The 22,948-nt window shown below is 40.8% G+C and overlaps 2 protein-coding genes across 2 annotated transcripts; one reads left to right on the top strand and one right to left on the bottom strand.

Moving 5' to 3' along the window:
- Positions 1–741: 741 nt before the first annotated feature.
- On the top strand, positions 742–11,539 carry LOC306780018 (extracellular calcium-sensing receptor-like; the record flags this gene model as incomplete). The annotated part of the gene is made up of 7 exons (XM_079272183.1): positions 742–1,002; positions 7,715–8,004; positions 8,308–8,603; positions 9,374–9,579; positions 9,723–9,944; positions 10,423–10,546; positions 10,635–11,539. 7 exons carry the CDS (start codon positions 742–744, stop codon positions 11,537–11,539), a joined length of 2,304 nt encoding a protein of 767 aa, XP_079128309.1.
- A 1,677-nt stretch (positions 11,540–13,216) lies between these two features.
- LOC306779630 (extracellular calcium-sensing receptor-like) lies at positions 13,217–18,802 on the bottom strand (the record flags this gene model as incomplete). The annotated part of the gene is made up of 9 exons (XM_079271598.1): positions 13,217–14,118; positions 14,448–14,571; positions 14,835–15,059; positions 15,145–15,678; positions 16,065–16,256; positions 16,457–16,543; positions 16,635–16,923; positions 17,601–17,774; positions 18,795–18,802. 9 exons carry the CDS (start codon positions 18,800–18,802, stop codon positions 13,217–13,219), a joined length of 2,535 nt encoding a protein of 844 aa, XP_079127724.1.
- Positions 18,803–22,948: the final 4,146 nt, after the last annotated feature.

Raw genomic sequence — 22,948 nt, 5'->3', positions numbered from 1 at the left:
GGAGAGGACTGGTGTTGGGCTCAGCACTGAGGCTTCATCGGTTAAATGCAAGCTCCAGGGTACCACTCGTCTGCCTGCATTCTCAATGGATGGTGATTACGTTATTGGTGGTGTTTTGTCCATACACCACTATGCGCACACAGTGAAGCATAACTACACCACCATGCCTGATCTAATAAGATGCTCAGGGAGGTTAGTAAGAGAGATGTGGGGACTAAGAGGATGTTACTCTGTGGGGATGGAAATGTCTTGATTTGTACTTTTGTATGTGCTTTACTGAAAACATAAAAAAATGTTTCACATAAAGTGCCAAATCAATATTTGTCTTTACAATTTTAGTTATCATATTTACTACAACAGTATAGTGACTGTTTAGAGATGACCATTTGTGTTTTTTAACTGATATTATGTTTATCAAATAGTTATTCTTGTTAAACAGTATCAACCCAAATTAAGAGTTTGTCTATTGCATTAACATTCACATGAATTTTGGACGACTATCTTATACTATTTTTGTTTGCTGTTTATTTTGGTGTTCAAGCAATTCTTTGATGTAATTGTGGATGATAGATGCAGTGCAGACATCTCTTCTTGTCCACAACTTTGAAATGCAATTCTCCTAAATCATGTATTTCTATTCAATTAGTAAATTTTCCTCATCATATGTAAGCCATATTTTAAACAGTGACACAAGTGCCTGTGTGCAGCATTGATGCCCGTGAACTGCGCTTCTCACGCGCAATGATCTTCGCCATCGAGGAGATTAACAACAGCACGGAGCTGCTGCCGGGCATCAAACTCGGTTATCAGATCTACGACTCGTGCGCCTCTGTGCCTGTTGCGGTGCATGTGGCATTCCAGCTATCAAGCGGCCTGGACCCAGTGTTTTACACAGGTGACAATTGCTCACAATCTGGTACGGTGATGGCCATCGTTGGTGAGTCTGGGTCCACACCATCCATCAGCATGTCACGCATCATCGGGCCCTTTAACATTCCTCAAGTAAATATTTTGTATTTCTGCAAACTGTGTTAAACAGACCAGTGCTATTTTTTGCCCCTCCTGTTAAAACATTATACTGTTGTGTTCCTTTAGGTGAGTTACTTTGCCACTTGTGCATGCCTGTCCGATAAGCAGCAGTACCCGAGTTTCTTCAGAACAATCCCGAGTGACCAGTTCCAGGCTGACGCTCTGGCCAAACTGGTAAAACACTTTGGTTGGACTTGGATAGGTGCCATCCGATCGGATTCGGATTATGGAAACAACGGCATGGCATCTTTCCTGGACGCAGCACACAAAGAGGGGATCTGTGTGGAATACTCAGAATCTTTCTATCGGACCCACCCACGTAGCAGGATCCAGAGAGTAGCTGACATTATCCGCAGGTTTCTACGTTTACTGATTATGTGCTCTTGTTCCCTGTGGTTACACTGATCTTCTGCACACATATCCACAACAATGTTCTGCAAATATAACATATAAGATAATTTTCTTATCCTCGTGTCAAAGTGTAAATGTATTTTTTTGTTAATTTCTCTCATATGAAGGCCTACTACTGATGTTGTTATAGAAGTGGAGCAATACTGCACATTAACACACGAAAAACTGAAGTATCTCATATGTGTTTGCGTTAATTATCTTGATAAATCATTTAAAAAGTAATTTTGTTTATATTGGTTTAATACAATGCAGCATCATTTGTCTTCAGGTCGACAGCTGTGGTTGTTGTGGCATTTACATCATCTGGAGACTTGAGGATTCTGCTGGAGGAGCTGTCACTCAAGCCCTCTCCACCTCGCCAGTGGATAGGCAGTGAGTCGTGGGTAACTGACCCAGACATGCTGAGGTTCAGCGTCTGTGCTGGAACAATCGGATTTGGCATTGAGAAATCTGTCATCCCTGGTCTGAGAGACTTCCTGCTGGACCTGTCTCCCTCTAAAGTGGCGGCCTCTCCAGTGCTTACTGAGTTCTGGGAGGAAGAATTCAACTGCAGGCTGGGACAAAGTAGGAAAGTTTGGCTGATTTTTAATATAAAAGACAACCACAGTTTGGTCCTTGTGTGTTCCGGTATTTTTTTCATAGTCTAATCAAAGCTTTGTGTGTTAAAATGTTAACAGCTGCCTAAACTGTAGATTAATAGAGAAATCTATTCATATTGAACAAAGACATGTTATGGCCATAAGGCGCATCTCTGTGAATAATCTCTGTTTTTGTGGTTTGTATGAATTTGGCACCACTAGTTTCACAAAGTCAACACTGAAGCCCTGAACAAAAGCACACATTAAATTGACAGTCTCCAGGCCACCAAGCTTAATAAAGTACAAACAGTTTTACGTAGCCTCCTTGCTTGTATCAGTTACAGGTATACACTGTATGTAAGTATTCATATTTCGAAGCTATTTTACCGACAGTGATTTCAGATCATTAATTTATTTGAAATACATTTAAAAATGTAATGTCAGTATCTAATTGAAGAAAAATACCTTTTTGAATGGTATACAGATGACTAATTGTCTGGTGACTGAGCTGGTTACATGTAGGTGAAAAATAAATAATTGGGCCAGATAAAAAGGCATATCTGCAAAACAGTGCTTTGACATATAATACAAAATAAAGTTTTACTTCCAAATTAAAACAATGCAAGTATACACGTTTTTGCAAGGCACATTTCACAGGTCAGATACAACAAAAACAAAAGAAAAACATACGGATGAATTATAATATAATATCATTGTCAAGCCCAATAAATTATCTTTCTGTGTCCTTCTGTGATTTTAGGATCAGCCACAGAAAAACATGCGTGCGATGGAACTGAAGACATAGAGACGATCCGGAGCCCGTACACTGACACATCCCAGCTGCGAATCACTAACATGGTGTACAAGGCTGTTTATGCAATAGCACATGCCATTCATAATGCAATGTGTCAGGAAACACACTCTATAACCCAGTGTGACAAATTCACCAGCATAGAGCCCGAACAGGTCAGTCAAAACAAATATGTCAACACCACGACGTCTTTTTTTCTCTACAGTTTACCTTTTTTGAAATTATATATTCATTTTATCTTACATTGTGTAAAATCTCTTCCTCGTTCTCTTCTTTTACTTCATCCTCACAGGTTCTTACTCAGCTGAAAAATGTTAATTTTCTCCAAAACGGTTATGATGTGTCATTTGATGCCAACGGGGATCCTGAGGCCACATATGAGCTGGTTAACTGGCAAAAAACTGAGACTGGCTACATTGAGTTGGTGACAGTAGGGCACTACGATGCATCACTGCCTGTGGGCCAGGAATTCCGAATCAACAGGAACCTCACCTGGGTGGAGGGTGGCACAGTAGTAAGGCATTTAAAAGCAATGTTGAAATTTTAACTTACAGGCCCAGTGTGTACGATTTAGTGGCATCTAGTAGTGTGTTGCAGATTGCAACCAACTAAATACATCTCTTCTCACACTTCCCTTTCCAAGTGTGTTGGAGATATATGGTGGCCTTCAGGTAGGGAGAGTTATCTTGAGGACTTTAGTACAACTATGAGCTCTCGAAAGAGCCAGTGTCCGTTGTAAGCTGCTGTAGAAACATGGCGGTGCAACATGGCAGACTCCGTGGAAGCCAACCTGCTCCCTATGTAGATAAAAATGACTTTTTCTAAGCAGGCGAATAAACTACGATTCTTAGTTTCAGGTTATTACTTATTAAAACATTTTTATGAATATTGTATTCCATTAGGGAAGGCAAGGCAAGTTTATTTGTATAGCACATTTCAACAAGGCAATTCAAAGTGCTTCACATGAAACCATTAAAAGCATCACATAAGCCAAAATAAAAGGAGATTTAAAAACAATGAAGAACATTGATTAAAACATTAAAAACAGTCATTAAACACTAAAAAGCTAAAAAGTAGAATAATAGTTGCAGTGCAGTGTAAGAAATAAAATACAAAATGCAGAAATACAGGAAATTGATGAACATCTTTGAATCTGGTTCAATTAAAGGCAGCAGCAGCAAACTGAAAAGTCTTCAATCTTGATTTAAAGGAGCTGAGGGTCTCAGCAGACCTGCAGCTTTATTTCCAGTAGAGGGTGGAGCATGTGTGAGTTAGAACAAAAACAATAACCAACTGTGTGAGTTAGAAACACTATATTTGTCCAACTCAAACTCACTTTAGATTCAGATAATTTTAAGAATGCATTTTTACACAAAAACTGTGGATTTTGTCGCTGAGCAGTTATATTGAGATGGCTTTAGGAGGGTTTACAGTTTGGTCACAGTGATCAATAAAGCTTTCACTCAGCATGGGAGGATTGTTTTTCGACGGACTTGAAAAATGCTAACCTATCCTCTAATCCTCAGAGCTTTGTAGCACACCAAAATATGTATGACTTTGTTTGTGTCTATTTGCCAGGTGCCTTTGTCAGTGTGCTCTGATAGCTGTCCTGCAGGAAGCCGTAAAGTGCTGCAGAAAGGAAAACCCATCTGCTGTTATGATTGTATTCTGTGTCCTGAGGGAGAGATTAGCAATGCTACAGGTATTATTGTTCCGACTGTATATCTGCTGGACAACATCAACTATCGAGTACGACAGCTAAAAGACATTTTTTGTTTGTATTTTTTCAGATTCCCCTGAATGTTTCCCTTGCGCCAAGGAATTTTGGCCTAATGCAAAGAGAGACACTTGTCTCCCCAAGCCTGTAGAGTTTCTTTCCTTCAATGAGGGCCTGGGAATCATTCTGGCAGCATTCTCAGTTGGCGGTGCCTGTCTTACCATTATAACAGCGGCTGTGTTCCATCGTCACAGGACATCCCCGATTGTCAGAGCCAACAACTCTGAGCTGAGCTTCCTGCTGCTCTTCTCTCTGACTCTCTGTTTCTTATGCTCATTAACTTTCATTGGAGCACCCTCTGAGTGGTCCTGCATGCTGCGCCACACAACGTTTGGGATCACCTTCGTCCTCTGTATGTCTTGTGTTCTTGGAAAAACAATAGTAGTGTTAATGGCATTCAAAGCCACTCTCCCAGGTCGTAATGTCATGAAATGGTTTGGTCCTCCACAGCAAAGAATGACTGTAGTGTCTTTCACATCCATTCAAGTTGTAATATGTACTCTTTGGTTGGTTCTTAGTCCTCCTTTTCCAATGAAAAACCTAACCACATACAAGGAGCGGATCATCCTGGAGTGTGCATTGGGCTCAGCTATTGGGTTCTGGGCTGTGCTCGGGTACATCGGCCTGCTGGCTGTCTTTTGCTTGGTGTTAGCTGTCCTAGCCCGGAAACTACCTGATAATTTTAATGAAGCCAAGCTTATAACCTTCAGCATGCTGATATTCTGTGCAGTCTGGGTCACCTTTATCCCAGCATATGTCAGCTCTCCTGGTAAATTGACTGTGGCTGTGGAGATATTTGCCATTCTGGCCTCCAGTTTTGGACTCATATTGTGTATATTTGCTCCAAAGTGTTTCATCATATTGTTTAAGCCAGAGAAAAACACCAAGAAACATTTAATGAACAAAAGCCAATTCTAAAAAAATCTGACTTTTTGTAAAAACTAAGATGCCAGTTGAAGGGACTTTTAATAAACATACATAAGCCACAGAGGCCAAACAGGGAGAATTTGTCTCGCATGTGTATTCTTGGCTAAAAATAAACCAATGTCCAGTTGGTACAGTTTCACATATATGCTCACATCATGCTAGCATCATGTAAATATCAGCATTGTCAATAATCAATCTGTTTCAATTCATTAAATTCAGAATCTAAACATTCCAGTCAAGCTCTCACTCCAACACATCAAAGAACTGTTCTACACACCTGATTCTCATCACCTGCAGCTTACCTATGTGCACTTCATACATTAATACTCCAATCTGTGATCAATGTCAGAACTGCATGTATACAATCACCCTGTGTTTTAGGTAAGGATACAAAAAAAACACAACACTAGATTGTAGCTTCAACAGCAACGTTCAGTATGAAGTTCATGATAAAACATTCAGTTTCACCTTGTTTAAATATTTATATTTTAAGTTTTTGTACATTAAATGTTTTATTAATTGTAATGTTGTTTTGTGAAGTTCTTTTAAAATCTTTTTCTTTCTTATTTCACAAATATTATTTTATCAAGTTCTGAAAATATAGAAGAAAGTGAATCAATGAAGTAAAACAATTAAAATATGAATGTGTGTTTCTTTTTCTTTTATAAACTCAGTGATACCTTGTTAATTTTTATGTGTTGGCATTATTGAATATGTGATTTAACAACACAAACAACCCATTTGTTAGGCTTAACTGTAATATGAGCTAAAACACAGCAAAAAAGTGTAAGGGTATAGAGATAATTAAGAAGATATTTAGTGTTTACAATGGTAACATTAACAGAAGAGAACATAAATATAGCACTGAGAGCAGAGTATATTGTGCACACATTTCACAAAAAAAACTTGGACAATAGTAAATCAAAGACCACTGGGTAAGAGCATCCTCTCTCTGACGTACAGTAAGTTGACGTACTGTCGGATGGAAGCTTCAATCTGAAAATCTATATTAACCTGTGAAAACACAGTATGCCCACATGAGGACAGTTGAGGGATGGAGATGTCAGCTCTCTTTATTGGTCTGATCCTGTCGCTGGGTTTGTGTGAGCTGAACTCAGCTGTTGCCTTGAATGGTTCTGGGGATGGTGTGAAACAAAGGGCTGGGTTTACAGAGGAGAGGACTGGTGTTGGGCTCAGCACTGAGGCTTCATCGGTTAAATGCAAGCTCCAGGGTACCACTCGTCTGCCTTCATTCTCAATGGATGGTGACTCCGTTATTGGTGGTGTTTTCTCCATACATTACTACATGCACACAGTGAAGCATAACTACACCACCATGCCTGAGCCACTTAAATGTTCAGGAAGGTCAGTAAGAGGGAGAAGTGGGGGCTAAGAGGATGTTACTCTGTGGGGATGGAAATGTTTTTACCTTTATTTTAATTGTAATGCATTAGTATTTGGCCATAAAAAAGAATGTATTATATTCACAAAATAGTAAAGGATTGGAGTAGATTTTTTGTATTTGTCAACTGAAAACATTTAGAAAAGTAAAATTAAGAGTTTAAAATAGCGAACAATCGTTAATCCGTGCATGAAGATTATTGTGCATTTGGGACTGATATCTTATTCCGTGTTGTGCTTGTTAGTGTTCAGTTCTCCCATATTATGTGTTTTTGGTGAAATTGTGTATTGTCCCCATATCACAGTGTGTGTGTGTGTGTGTGTGTGTGTGTGTGTGTGTGTGTGTGTGTGTGTGTGTGTGTGTGTGTGTGTGTGTGTTTGTCCGTGTACAGCATTAACTCCCGTCATTTGCGCTTTTCGCGCACAATGATCTTCGCCATCGAGGAGATTAACAACAGCACGGAGCTGCTGCCGGGCATCAAACTCGGTTATCAGATCTACGACTCGTGCGCCTCTATGCCTGTGGCGGTGCATGTGACATTCCAGCTATCAAGCGGCCTGGACCCAGTGTTTTACACAGGTGACAATTGCTCACAATCTGGTACGGTGATGGCCATTGTTGGTGAGTCTGGGTCCACACGATCCATCAGCATGTCGCGCATCATCGGGCCCTTTAACATTCCTCAAGTAAATATTTTGTATTTCTGCAAACTGTGTTAAACAGACCACTGCTATTTTTTGCCCTTCCTGTTAAAACATTATACTGTCGTGTTCCTTTAGGTGAGTTACTTTGCCACTTGTGCATGCCTGTCCGATAAACAGCAGCACCCGAGTTTCTTCAGAACAATCCCGAGTGACCAGTTCCAGGCTGACGCTCTGGCCAAACTGGTAAAACACTTTGGTTGGACTTGGATAGGTGCCATCCGATCGGATTCGGATTATGGAAACAATGGCATGGCGTCTTTCCTGGACGCAGCACAGAAAGAGGGGATCTGTGTGGAATACTCCGAATCTTTCTTTCGGACCCACCCACGTAGCAGGATCCAGAGAGTAGCTGACATTATCCGCAGGTTTCTACATTCACTGATTATGTGCTCTTGTTCCCTGTGGTTACACTGATCTTCTACACACAAATCCACAACAATGTTCTGTGAATATAAGACAGAAGACTATTTTCTTATTCTAGAGGCACATTGGAAATGTTTATTTTTTTCTGTCACGTGTGTTTATCTCATATTTGTTCATGATCTTTGTTATGAAAATACTCAGTGGGACCAAAAACTGTTTTAACTATCTCCATACATATGTATAAATATTTTGTCATATATTTTGTTTATATTGGTATTATACAATCTACTGTAATTTCTCTCCAGCTCGACAGCTGTGGTTGTTGTGGCATTTACATCTCCTGAAGACTTGAGGATTCTGCTGGAGGAGCTGTCACTCAAGCCCTCTCCACCTCGCCAGTGGATAGGCAGTGAGGCCTGGGTAACTGACCCAGACATGCTGAGGTTCAGCTTCTGTGCTGGAGCAATCGGATTTGGCATTGAGAAATCTGTCATCCCTGGTCTGAGAGACTTCCTGCTGGACCTCTCTCCCTCTAAAGTGGCGGCCTCTCCAGTGCTTACTGAGTTCTGGGAGGAAGAATTCAACTGCAGGCTGGGACAAAGTAGGAAAGTTTGGCTGATCTTTAACATAACTGACACTCACAGATGGGTCTTTGTCTGTGTTGTGTTTTTTTATTCTGTCTGAGTGGAGCAGCAGCTGTTTTAACAACCCAACCCCAGAGTGATTTAAAGGGAAATCTATTGTTATTGAACAAAGACATGGCGTAAAAATAAGGTGCATCTCTGTTAATAATCTAACTTGAAATGAGGATCTTTCAGGTCAAGCCAAGTCACTCTGCTGGCTTGAAGGAGATGTCAACACAGGAGAAGTCCTGAACACAAGCACAAACTATAAAGACAATCTTTAGGCCACCAAGCTAAACAAAGTCCAAAGAATTGTACTTATTAGTATTTATCAGTTACAGTGTATATGTAAATATGTGTGCTGGTCTAAATATACGATTATATTGATGTGGGTTTCAAATAATTTATTCGTGTAAAATACATCAAAACAGGTCAAGTCAGTATCCAAATGAAGGAAAATACATTTTTTTGCCTTACAACATGAGCTGATTTAAACAAGGTAAAAAAAGAAGCAAAATAACAAACAGATGAAGACATGTCTGCAAAAAAGTGCTTTGAAATGTAATGGAAAATAAGCATGTTTTATAAGGGAATTAGAATAATATATATATATATATGTATATATATACAAGTTTCTACAAAACACGTTTAAGAGGTTAAATGAAACTAAAGAAGAACATTATACATAAGAAAGAATGATGTAATTGTCAAGGCTAAAAAAACCCTTCCTGTGTTTGTGTGTTTTTAGGATCAGCCACAGAAATAAATGCGTGCGATGGTACTGAAGACATAGAGACGATCCAGAGCCCGTACACTGACACATCTCAGCTCCGAATCACTAACATGGTGTACAAGGCTGTTTATGCAATAGCACATGCTATTCATAATGCAATGTGTCAGGAAACACACTCTGTCACTCAATGTGACAAATTCACCAGCATAAAGTCCAAACAGGTCAGTCAGAACAATTAAGTGAACAACCCCAATGTCCTTGTTTTGCTATACTGGACTGTTTCCTCAATGAAGTACTCATTTTAGTATACAGTACATTGTTTTATTTCTCGTCCTCACCGTCTTCCGTTACTTCGTCCTCACAGGTTCTCACTCAGTTGAAGAAAGTTAAGTTTTCCCAAAATGGTTATGATGTGTCATTTGATGCCAACGGGGATCCTGTGGCCACATACGAGCTGGTTAACTGGCAACAAAGTGAGAGTGGTAGCATTGAGTTGGTGACAGTAGGGCACTATGATGCATCACTGCCGGTGGGCCAGGAATTCCATATCAATAGGAACCTCACCTGGGTGGAGGGTGGCACACAAGTAGGGACCCCAAAATGAATGTTATAACATATTCCAATTTAAAATTTGGTGATAAGTGTTCTTGGTCCCTCTTCCTCCAGTCCTTACTGGCTGTGAAGAGATCTGTTCTAAAGTTACAGCATTTTCAGTCTCACATTCCACTTAATAGTTTCAACTAAAGAGTTCCCTTGCTGAGTTGCGGCAGACGAATAGTAACAAAAAACAGAACTTTGTCCAAAAACACTAATTTTGGAAGATAACCACTTGCTTTGTCCAAGCCAGACTGCTGAAGCCTCATTTTGGCTTCAGTTGAACTTTAGAACGCATTTTTACACAACTGTGGATTTTTTCCACCAGCAGTTGTATTGACAAAACACATGTACACAATACACATGTTGACATACAGGTGTTGTTTTTAGACATACGTGAACCTATCCTTTCATCATCTGAGTTTCGAAGCACACCTGAATATCTCTGAATTTGTTTGTCTATTTGCCAGGTGCCTTTGTCAGTGTGCTCTGATAGCTGTCCTCCAGGAACCCGTAAAGTGCTGCAGAAAGGAAAACCCATCTGCTGTTATGATTGTATTCTGTGTCCTGAGGGAGAGATTAGCAATGCTACAGGTATTATTTTTCCGACTGCATATCTACTGGACAACATCAACTATCGAGTACGACAGCTAAAAGACATTTTTTGTTTGTATTTTTTCAGATTCCCCTGAATGTTTCCCTTGCGCCAAGGAATTTTGGCCTAATGCAAAGAGAGACACTTGTCTCCCCAAGCCTGTAGAGTTTCTTTCCTTCAATGAGGGCCTGGGAATCATTCTGGCAGCATTCTCAGTTGGTGGTGCCTGTCTTACCATTATAACAGCGGCTGTGTTCCATCGTCACAGGACATCCCCGATTGTCAGAGCCAACAACTCTGAGCTGAGCTTCCTGCTGCTCTTCTCTCTGACTCTCTGTTTCTTATGCTCATTAACTTTCATTGGAGCACCCTCGGAGTGGTCCTGCATGCTGCGCCACACAACGTTTGGGATCACCTTCGTCCTCTGTATGTCTTGTGTTCTTGGAAAAACAATAGTAGTGTTAATGGCATTCAAAGCCACTCTCCCAGGTCGTAATGTCATGAAATGGTTTGGTCCTCCACAGCAAAGAATGACTGTAGTGTCTTTCACATCCATTCAAGTTGTAATATGTACTCTTTGGTTGGTTCTTAGTCCTCCTTTTCCAATGAAAAACCTAACCACATACAAGGAGAGGATCATCCTGGAGTGTGCATTAGGCTCAGCTATTGGGTTCTGGGCTGTGCTCGGGTACATCGGCCTGCTGGCTGTCTTTTGCTTGGTGTTAGCTGTCCTAGCCCGGAAACTACCTGATAATTTTAATGAAGCCAAGCTTATAACCTTCAGCATGCTGATATTCTGTGCAGTCTGGGTCACCTTTATCCCAGCATATGTCAGCTCTCCTGGTAAATTGACTGTGGCTGTGGAGATATTTGCCATTCTGGCCTCCAGTTTTGGACTCATATTATGTATATTTGCTCCAAAGTGTTTCATCATATTGTTTAAGCCAGAGAAAAACACCAAGAAACATTTAATGAACAAAAATTTATCCTAAAATATCTCAGGTTTCGAAATAGTTAAGATGACAACATACAGTATAAGGCTAATGATGTGGACATTCAACAGTCTTCCACCTTGTTGATTTAAATATATACATTAGCCTTCCTTACCCGAGAAGAAAGGGGGGTCTGACAAGGGATTTCACTTTTGGCTCATGAAATTTTACACTCCTTACACTCATTTTTGATTTTTACTGGCTAACGATTCTGTCAATCAACACCAGGCCACTCCCACTGAATTCCTGAGACTATGACGCGTCAAAGGAGGTTTCATTCACTCTTGACCAATCATAGGCTGAGATAGCCTCACATAGACACAGGCAAACTGCAGTCAGACAAGAATAGATCCATGTTTCACAGCTCAGATAGGATCCGGTGAAATATACAGTTATATAGTATGTAAAATTACAATGGAACAGCTGGTTCTAAAATTTCAATTTAGTTGACCTCGCCTGACTTCTCTGTACTAAAACCTCTCATTTTGTTCTGCTTCACTTTATCAAAGTCAAACTTTGCACAGAGACTGTTCACATATTGTGCTATGATTTAGGAGTTGTTGTAGGCTTACCACTGCCTCATTTCAAAGGAATAATAACAATAAAAGGGCTTTTTTTCAGGCGAACCTTAAACTTCAATTTGAGCTGTGTGCCATCTTTATTTACTCTTAACGAGTAACATATACACTGATATTTACACATCTGAACAAATCTCACAAGTGTTACCTTTATTATAACATGAACATTATTCAAATATACCTTGTAGTTGCAGAAATACACTCTTTTTAGTATGGGTATGCAATTTTCAAGCAGAGGCCTAAAAATAGGGCTAGGGCCCAGAGCAAAGTCTGTGTGAGTGAAAGAGAAGGTTAAGATAGCACAGGTGGAGCCCTCTACCAAGAGGGGCGGCAGGGTCTGTCCCACGCTGCTCGTTGAAGAGGGTGTGGGATGGCAGACAGCTTTGTGAGCTGCCTAATATACTGTAAGATCCGCACATATTTGGGTAGATGTGTCCCGATTAGCCAGCAATGCTAATGCTAATTTTTAGTGGGCTGAATCGTGCTTGTCTTTGGATACAATATCATAACCTTTATAACTGGAAAGGGGCCTACAAGAGCTTCAAAAGGACACAGTTACTCCTTTAAAAAAAATGGAGGCCTGGCACGCCTGGGATTAACATAACTAAAATACAATTGAATTTCTAAATGCGTTAGTATTTTCACCCTGTGCATAGGATATGCAATAAAAAGTTTATTCTCCCAGAATAAAATACATTAGTACACAGTATTTTGCAAACGTCAGACATTTGAGACATGTTCATCAATAATTACTTAATTACCACTGTTTTTCGTGTCTAGTGTGTACAATTCTAAACCAGCTAACCTGGTTGAAATCCAAAACTAAAGCTCACAGGTACAGCAGGGTAGCAGATAAGCACAATATATTTGCCCCAAAAAGTGAGCTTCAGAGGCTCCAGAGAATAGTCACCACTAAATATCTTTATATTGTCTAAATATACATCAAAGTGATATGTTCTTTGTAATTATATGTTCTTGTACACAGTACAACAGTTGCAATGCTGCGATGTCAATACAAACATGAAATAAATCATAATTTTCCCAAACCATCTTTAAATAACATTGATTTGAAATCTCAAACCGGTTAACCTATGGCTTGTCACTTATTTTCTTTTCCCATTAGGTGCTGTTTCGTGTTCTTTTCTGGCTTCAGTAAAATAATGTAACATTTTGGAGAAAACAGGCAGAACAGCAAGCCAAAGCTGGAAGCCAGAATGGCAAACGACTCCACTGCATCTGCATACTTTCCAGGTGAGCTGATATAAGCAGGAATAAATGCTAGCCAGACAGCACAGAAGATCAGCATGCTGAAAGTGATGAACTTGGCCTCGTTGAAGTTGCCCGGCAACGTACGGGCGAGAAACGCCAGTACAAAGCACAGACAGGCCTGTAAACCAATATATCCCAGAACACACCAGAATGCAATGCTGGAGCCCACACTGCACTCCAGTATGATCTTTGAGCGTTCATATTGTGTATTTGGAGATGGAGAAGGGGGAGAATCAATGAGCCAGGCAGTGCAGATAACAACCTGAATTATAGTACTCATGAAGATAATGGCTCTCTGCTGTTTGGGCCCCAGCCACTTCATGATGTTGTCCCCTGGCCTGGTGGCAGTGAAAGCAGCCAACACCACCAGGGTCTTCCCCAGGATGCAGGAGATGCAAAGTGAAAAAGTGATGCTAAAGGCAGTGTGGCGCAGCAGGCAGGACCAAATTGTTGGTTCTCCAATGAACAACAGGGAACACAGGAAACACAGAGTCAGAGCGAACAGGATGAAGAAGCTGAGTTCGGAGTTATTCACACGGACGATGACTGTGTTTCTATGATAGAAAAAGACTGCAAATACAGCTATAGTGAGGCAGGCACCCACCACAGAGATCACTGTCAGGGTTATACCCAAGGAATCATAGGCCAAGAACTCCACTTTTTTGGGGATGCAGGCTGCTCTGTCGTTGTTTGACCAGAAGTCCTCGGGACAAAGTGAGCACTCTATTGAATCTAGGGAAGATGATCAAAAAAAGAGTAGTTCAAACATTTAGTATTCAAATATTACATCACGGTAATAGAATATAGATTTGAATTAGGGATGTGTACGATTTGTATACCCTTGCTACCTCGCTACACTTACAGCCTACACCAGAAATACTAGTTGGTTAAACTTGTTATTTTGTTAATGTTCACATTTAAATAACATTTTGACATATGCTGTCTGAGCTGTTGCTTGAGAGGCTGCTCCTGCTGCAACAGCGGTGACTCTCTGCTCTGATATTAACTCATCAGACCAAATTTGAATTGTCATTATTTTTATGGCTTGGTTTTGAGCTCACTTGTCTGATTGCTAATTTTGCCACTGTCACATGGTAAACAGTCAAAGCAGCAAACAGGCTCCCCACGACGGACAGCCTTCCGGGACCCTGGAAGACAGCTGGCACTGCATACAGACACTGGCACCTAGGGAGCAAATAATATATAAATATATAAAATATATATACATATATATATATATATATATATATATATATGTATATATATAGGGAGGCATTAAATCACCAAACAAGTCACATTGTATGGTGGGCTTTGAACTGTTTACGGAATACAAAGGGACTCACATCAGATCCAGCTCGTTCTGCCCACCTGACTTACCTCCACCTCAACCTACAGAACTTCAATAGTTGGCATCTGATGAAGGTAAAAACACAGTGTGAGCAGCTTGCCTCACTCTGATGCCCTTCCCACATTATCCTGTCCTCCTGGATCACCAGCTCCTCTCCGGCAGGCTTGGTTCCATCAAACAACCCCACGTTGACAAATTCAATGTTCCCGTCCGTGCCTCTCTGCCAGTTGAGGATATCATAATATGGTATGGAGTCTCCCTTCAGGTCAAAGTTGACCTCCTCCTCTGCAATGTTAAATTTCACTTCCTGGAGGTAGTACTGGAGCTGGAAAACCAATAGATCATATTCTGAAAAATAGACATCAAACACGATTTAGTTCACAATAACAGTAAGAAGACTAGAACTATACCTGCCAGGGGTATATGTTGTTGCTTTGAGCACATGAGTTGTTTTGGAAAGGGCCAGTGCCTGGTTTACAGAGAAGAAGATTGTGCAGGGAATGAGCAACTGCATAAACAGCTTTATATACATTATAAGCCACCCTAGGGCTGGATGTATTCATGTAGGCTGAATGCTGCTCCAACAGGGACTCCTGCCCTGAGCATGGCGGCAACTGGGAGCCAGGCGACGGAGAAGGATTGCAACCATACAGGGTCTCCCACAGCTCCTTAACCAGAATATTATTTGGATACATCTGAGGGTTAACTGTCTGCAGGTAGAGACTGAGTCTGGAGATATGTCCTTTTCGTATGCCAAACCCGATGGTGCCCCCTAGGTAGGGGTAAAACTCGCTGCCCGTAAAGACAGATGCTGTGACCCAGGCCTCACTAGCCACCCACTGGATTCCAGTGATGTTCTGTGTCATGTAGTCCCTCAAAAAAGGTGTCATCTCTCCCTCAGCTGAAAATACCACCACCACTTTTGCTGAAGACCAACGCATCACCTTTACAGAGACGCAGAAGGAGAAAATTTCACAAGAGAAAGCAAATTCAAACTAAGTGACATTCAACAAAACACATAGGTGCATGATGTTAAATAACTGCATTTATTAAGGACACTGTATGTAGGATTTAAAATATAATCTCGTGGTAATACAACAAAATACACTTTGGCAAACAGTGAACAGGGGACGCTAGAATAATGGGCTGAAAGCAACACATAGACTTCTACTAATTTCACCAGGGATGTCTATTTTTTATTACAAATTAACATGGAATTCCCTACATATGGGCTGACACCGATGTGTAATCAGCAACTACTATAAAAGAGTCTTGGGGTGAATAAAAACTATCTTGTGCTTTGAAACTTAATTCAGTGTGTTGCATCTACCTCCATGATCTCCAGAGCCCTCTGGCGATTGTAGAGCAGAGGGATCATTTCTTGGTACGCCACACACACTTTGGTACCCTGTAGTTCTCTCAGTAAACCTTGCACAGCAAATCGCCCGTATTCATGGTCCCCTCGCACCAGCCCCACCCAGGTCCATTTGAAGCGTACCAGCAGCTGAGCAATGGCTTTAACCTGGTTTAAACAGCAGAGAGTGGCAACTCACTCAAAACACAATCATAAAAAATTGTTAACTGACATAATGTTAATATTATTCTATAGTCTATAAGTTATTTTCTCTTGTATTGCACTACCAGGCAACATACATATATGACAATTTCAAGAAATGCCTTTTTGCACTGAAAGATGATCAACCCCTGAGGCCAAACCCTCACCTGATAGTCATCATTAGGGATTACTCTGAAGAAGGTGGGATATTTTCTTCTGTCAGTGAAACAGGCACATGAAGAAAAGTAGCTGATCTGTGTAAACAAATGTAAGTCCAGTAAAAACAGATTGTAGGGTAATGTGCTCATGTTTTGGGGGGATTAAGAAGAAAAGAGTCATCTTTACCATTGGAATTCTGAACGGCTGCAGGATTCTTGACACCACAATAGACTGAGCAGAACCAGATTCCCCAATCACAGCGAGGAGCGGAGAAGCCCCCTGGCACATGGGGGAGTCATCCTCGCTCGGTCCATTCAACACAGCCAGAACAGCCCTCTGGCCAGTCAGCGGATATGCACATGAATCAAATATTTTGTACCCAAGGGTGTAATTTGGCAACAGGTCTGCACTCTGATTTATCTCCTCCACTGCCAGCCTCATAGTCTGGGCCCAGCGGAAAGCCCTGGGATCAAAGCTGTAGATGCACACACCACACATTAATTAAAGGCATAAATGATTTTTTTTAAGTTGAAGGTAGTCTAATTTGCATCTTTGCATCTGTCTTGTAAAAAAGTAACAGAGTGGTTTCTTTTTGCTTAGTCCACATTTTCAAATTCTTTTTTTATCAATATGTTATTAACATATGTTTAAGTAATGATTTATTTGACACATCTTTCATTTTTAAATAATTTCCTCAGACGTTATCTTGAAAGACCCATATGATGTGGAATTAATTTCAGTGGAAAATAGACACATGGTCAATTGCTACACTTCCAAGTTATTCATTCAAATTGATTGCTGTGTGCTATAGAGCATAGTCCCATTTTCCAAATTTGAATGATACCAAACTACATAGTTCTTGGAATCTTCTAAGGAATTGTTAAGGAAAATATTAGGATACATTTTGACTTTTTCTGCCTCTCTCTGTAACTTCATGTTCTCTGTTATAAATATCTAACTCAAACTCAAAGTGCAATTAAAATCAAGCCATCACTTTGTCTATCTCACATGTCAGGCAAATTATCACTGTATAGTAAAACCTGGTGAATAAAAATGCATTCGTTGAAGCAAAAGTACAAAATCAGACACCATTTGATTGAGAAAAAGTAAGTTACATACACCCACTATGATCTCCACATCTATCAAACTCACCCATTGCACTTCACTGGCAGTGCTCTGTAAGTGCAGTTGAGGTCTGGCATCTCCTGGTTATAGTGCAGTGGGAAGATCCCTCCAATAACATAGTCACCCTTGGCCGCAAAGCTTGGCTGAAAGCTGTTTTGAAGTGTGCACACTTTGACTGCAGATGGTGGTGAAGAGGTAAAGCTGGGAATTGGGTTACAAGTTATAGTGAGGGCACAGAGAGAGTAAAGCAAGGGAAATAACACAAGTAGAGACATATTGTTCACACATCCCTAAAGAGAGTTAGAGACAGAGAGATACTAGGCAAGATATATGCAGAATGTGACCCTCTTATTCTTGCATCTTATTAATGGCAAAGTAGCACTGGATTGGATATCAGCAGCCCCGCCTGACTTACTAAAGAGAGGTAATGCTGCAAATTATGCAAATAAATTATATAACAGGGCACTGATACAAGAGATGGGATTTCCTATCAAAAAAGACTTTCAACTTATTACTTTCTACTTCATAATAGTTCAAACTAATTTAGTCAAATGTGATTACTCTTACCTACTTGTGGGTTATATTCATTCAATCTGGATTAAACTGTTTCATAGAAGTGTTAATTCAAATCTATGGTATTTTTAGAGGACATAGATTGTGGCAATATTGAATGGTATTGCCTTATACTGAGGTATTTCAAACAATGGGTTGACCATTCCAGACAAACTGGTTGTCCACTAATCACAGGGTTGGTGGTTCAATCCCTAAACAAGCTTGTCGTCGATTCTGTTTTTCACTTTTATAAACAGGATCTCAAAGCGCAACTGAGGGAGGAGAGTGTCTTGTTTGGGGGCCTCAGAATTGCAGTTCTGCTCTTTGTAGATGATGATGTTCTGTACACATCTGGTCCATCAGACCGTGACCTTCAGCAAGCACTGGGGTGGTTTACATGCGAGTGTGAAGTGGATGAAAGTCATTACCTCTAAATATGAGGCCAATGCGTCTCTTCTGTAAAATTATGAATGGCGGTCCCCAGGTTGAGAGTGAGTCACTGCCCCAAGCGAGGGAGTTCAATCACGAAGGGGTCTCATTCAACAGCGAGGGTAAAATGGAGCATGACATGAACAGGCGGTTTTGTGTGGCGTCAACAGTGATGCAGGCGTTGTACCGGACCGTTGTGATAAAGAGGGAGCCAAGCTGGAAGGCAAAGTCTAAATTTACCAGTCCATCTAGGTTCTGACCCTGACCTGTGGTCGTGAGCTTTGGGATGTGACCGAAATAATGACATTGCGAATACAAGCAGGGTGGGTGAGACAGATAATGAGTACAGTCAAATACATATCACAGTCTTTGTCTGCACATTTAATTATTCTGGCAATGTTTGCCCAGTAGTGCATACCATTGCCCATTAGTACTGTTGGGGTCTGACCAAATGGCTTCAACATGTGCTGTGGACAAAGAGAATCAGGCCTTCACTTTTTCAAACAAAGGTTTCATCCTGATATGTAGTTCCCCCCCCAAAAAAATTATGGTTCCTGAAGTCACCTGAATGCACCGCTGCAATCTCATTGGCCGAGGGCCAAGAGACCCCAGGACCCCTGTGGTTCAACCACTGTTCTACAAAACTAACTGCAGTACACACCTCATTGCTTTTTCCCTTCGACCTCCGTCGAACAGGGAGCACACAACGCTCTCTTCGCTTGGACCCCCGTCCAGGCCACAGAAGATCCAGCTTTCCCCGCCAGCGCGACGCTGGCCACACCAGGCCACGAGGAAGCAATGACCTTCACCCCTCCTCAAACCCTGACAGGTCACAAAGCCATTTCGCTGGTCGAAACAGCCGTGTTTTCTTTTTCTGAGTTAAGGCCCATTACTCCGCTGGGACGAATCCGCATCCACGATTCCTTCCCGCTTTTTCTTTTGTGCACACATACCGGCAGGAGGAAAGACGACTAAGCCTCGCTCCTCTCATGACCGATGATTCCCGGTAAGACGCACGGACCACGCCATCAGCCGAAGTTAGATCATCCCCCCCTGCAGCGAGGATTGATCACGTCTGCGTTTGCCACGCCAACGGACCGAAACAGCGCCGGCAAAGCTGCGTTGCAAGCAAGCTCCCCCTGCCCCTTCCTGACGAGGAAAACGGACAACTTCCCCACGAACACTTCAACGTTGCAACGACGCATCGACAAGTAAGGTTCATGGTATCTGGGCATAGTTTAGCTTAAATTAACTTAAGTTTAATTCAGGCCATTCATTTATATGTTGATATTCCCGTGTTTTTGTGTGTTTAAGTTACGGTCGCGTGATAGTGAGATATTGCGCAACTCCTTACGGAGCAGAGAAGCTCCGTTGCATTGTGTATTAACTGCTATGACTGTTTGCTTGGGATTTATTTTGAGTTATTTCATTTCGTTCTGTTTATTTCTCTCTTCATTAAATCGACTCTGAGTGAACTGAGAGTCGTGCTTATCATTGCATAAAGCTGCCGGTAGTTCAACCCGACAACGGCATACTTATGCATGGTAAGGCAAGCGATACTCATTCTCACTACAACGCGGACCGCACGCAGAAGGTTGATTCATGACCCCCACCGTTGCTCTCTTTCTTGCCTCTCCCCTAACACACACAGCTCCTATCTCTGCCCCTGGGGAAACCCCGTTCAAACGATCGCCTCACAACACATGTGTGCATCGGCACACGTGATTACATACAGCAGTCTCGCCGCCATTTTGTCCGAGTCTCTCGACTCCGCCATATGGTGATAGTTTAGCTGTAGTATCTTAAGGCCCCTCCCCTTTTGGCCCGCGTCACTCGACGCCGCCATCTTTGTAGTCTTTAGCAATAGCTGTAAGACTCCCCTTCCTTTTCACCCACAGACCCACACACACACACACACACACACACACACACACAGACATACACCCTGATCCATTTTATTCATTCTTTAGTTTAGGCATATCAAATTGTATGATAACATTTGTTGGTTGCAATATTAATTGATTTGATCATTTATTATTTTGATTGAATAAACTCTGTTATACTTTAAGGAGCAGTCGTCTGTGATTACTTGTGCATATGTATTTGATAAGACTGTATGTAGTAGCCTGTGCTTGAACTTAAAAACCTTCACTGTCACTGAATGTGTAGTCATACGCAGACTATTGACATTATGAGTGACACTAATTATGAGACTTAGTTTTATCGTTTGGTTATTGGTCCCTGTTGGCAGGGTGGTGCCCCGTTATTATTAATAATCATTAATAATTGTTACATACATCAATAATTCTATTGATGTCAAGAATTCAGTTTCTTAAATGCTGATAACCCAAACACGCTCCTTTACGTTCCCAACAGTACACAACCAGTTCCGTCATTGCATCTAACAAAGTGACTGGTAGATGATTGCTTCTCATCTGTTATATTATGTCCTGCAAGAATGGCAATCTGAGAGGGCAAGCGGGGGCGTCAGGCTGAGGAAATGCCAGCGGAGCCTGTGTGGTTTAGAACACTGAGGTGCTTTTTAAACTAAATATCGAACTATGCATTTTATTAAATCAAACATATGAGTAATTCATATTCTTATCACACAATGGTTTTTATTTTTTGTAATTAACATTTGCACATTAGCTTTACACAGTACTTATATACACACTTACCGTAAATCCTCTATTTTTAAACAATGAACAATGCATGATGTCACATCATTTAATCATTTTTCAACAAAGATACAATGATTCAATTTCTAGTAATGATGCATTCAGTTAATATATATCCATATAGACAAGTAATTGCCTCCATTCATGATTTTTGCCTACAGCACAGTACATCTTGTGCATTTTTAACCATCACAATATGTATGAAACATAAGACATTAATTAAATATTAGACCTATTGTTGAAAACTATGCAGTACATAAAAACTCATGCAAACTAAAGAAACCAATGGGTATACAACAGGATTCAGCATAGATTTGGACGAAATGGCATTCTTACCACAAATTAAACAAATACATATATCACAGTTACAAACTACATTTTATATATCATATACTCAACAGTATTTATGATCAAATAAAAATGAGAAAAAAAGACATGAGTCACAGTATTCAATTTATTCAACTCATCAAAACAAGTAAAAAAAACATGAATTGGAATGTCTTGCCTTTCTAAATCTTAATATGCAATAACAGGGGTTCATTTGTTGTTGCACAAATTACCAATGTAATTTGTTTTGCAGGACACTTCGTGATCACAGATTAAAGACTTCTTGGTGGTATTTTGCCCATCAAATGTTTTTTTGAGTTTCGTTCTGGCCTGAAGATAATAATGTAACATTTCGGGGAAAAAATGCATACCAGCAAACCAAAACTGGAGGCCAGAATGGCAAATATCTCCACAGCCACAGTGAACTTCCCAGGAGAGCTGACATATGCTGGGATAAATGTGATCCAGACTGCACAGAATATTAGCATGCTGAAGGTGATCAGTTTGGCTTCATTAAAGGTGTCTGGCAGCTTTCTAGCAAGAAAGGCAAGTACAAAACACAAGAGAGCAAGAAGTCCGATGTAACCCATCACAGCCCAGAACCCAAAAGCTGAACCAAGGGCACACTCTAAGATTATCTTTTCTTTATAGTACTTCATGTGCCTCTTTGGGAATGAAGGCAAGGCAAGGCAAGGCAAGTGTATTTGTATAGCACATTTCAACAACAAGGTAATTCAAAGTGCTTCACATAAAACCATTAAAAGCATCAAAACATAAGGCAAAAGAATAGGAGATTTAAAAACAATTAAGAACATTCATTAAAACATTAAAAAACAGTGCAGGAAATAAAATTCAGTCGTAAAATGCAGAAATGCAGGAAATTGATTCATATATGAATTCAATGTGGTTCAATTGGCAGCAGCAAACAGAAAAGTCTTCAATCTTGATTTAAATGAGCTGAGGGTCTCAGCAGACCTGCAGCTTTCTGGGACTTTGGTCCAGATATGTGGAGCAGAAAAACTGAACGCTGCTTCTTCATGTTTAGTTCTGACTCTGGGAACAGAAAGTAGACCGGTCCCAGACGACCAAAGGGGTCGGGATGGTTCATAAGGTAGCAGCAGATCAGAGATGTATTTTGGCCCTAAACCATTCAGTGCTTTGTAAACCAACAGCAGGATTTTAAAGTCAATTATTTGTTGGACAGGAAGCCAGTGTAAAGACCTCAGAACTGGAGTGATGTGATCCACCCTCCTGGTCTTAGTGAGGACTCGAGCTGCAGCGTTCTGAATCAGCTGCAGCTTTCTGACGGACTTTTTACAGAGACCTGTAAACACACCGTTACAGTAGTCCAGTCTGCTGAAGATAAATGCGTGGACAAGTTTTTCAAAA

This window comes from Melanostigma gelatinosum (assembly GCF_949748355.1).
Source record: "Melanostigma gelatinosum genome assembly, chromosome: 7".
Classification (NCBI taxonomy): domain Eukaryota; kingdom Metazoa; phylum Chordata; class Actinopteri; order Perciformes; family Zoarcidae; genus Melanostigma; species Melanostigma gelatinosum.
Note: the sequence above shows the minus strand (reverse complement) of the source record. Positions and strands in the feature narration are given on the sequence as shown.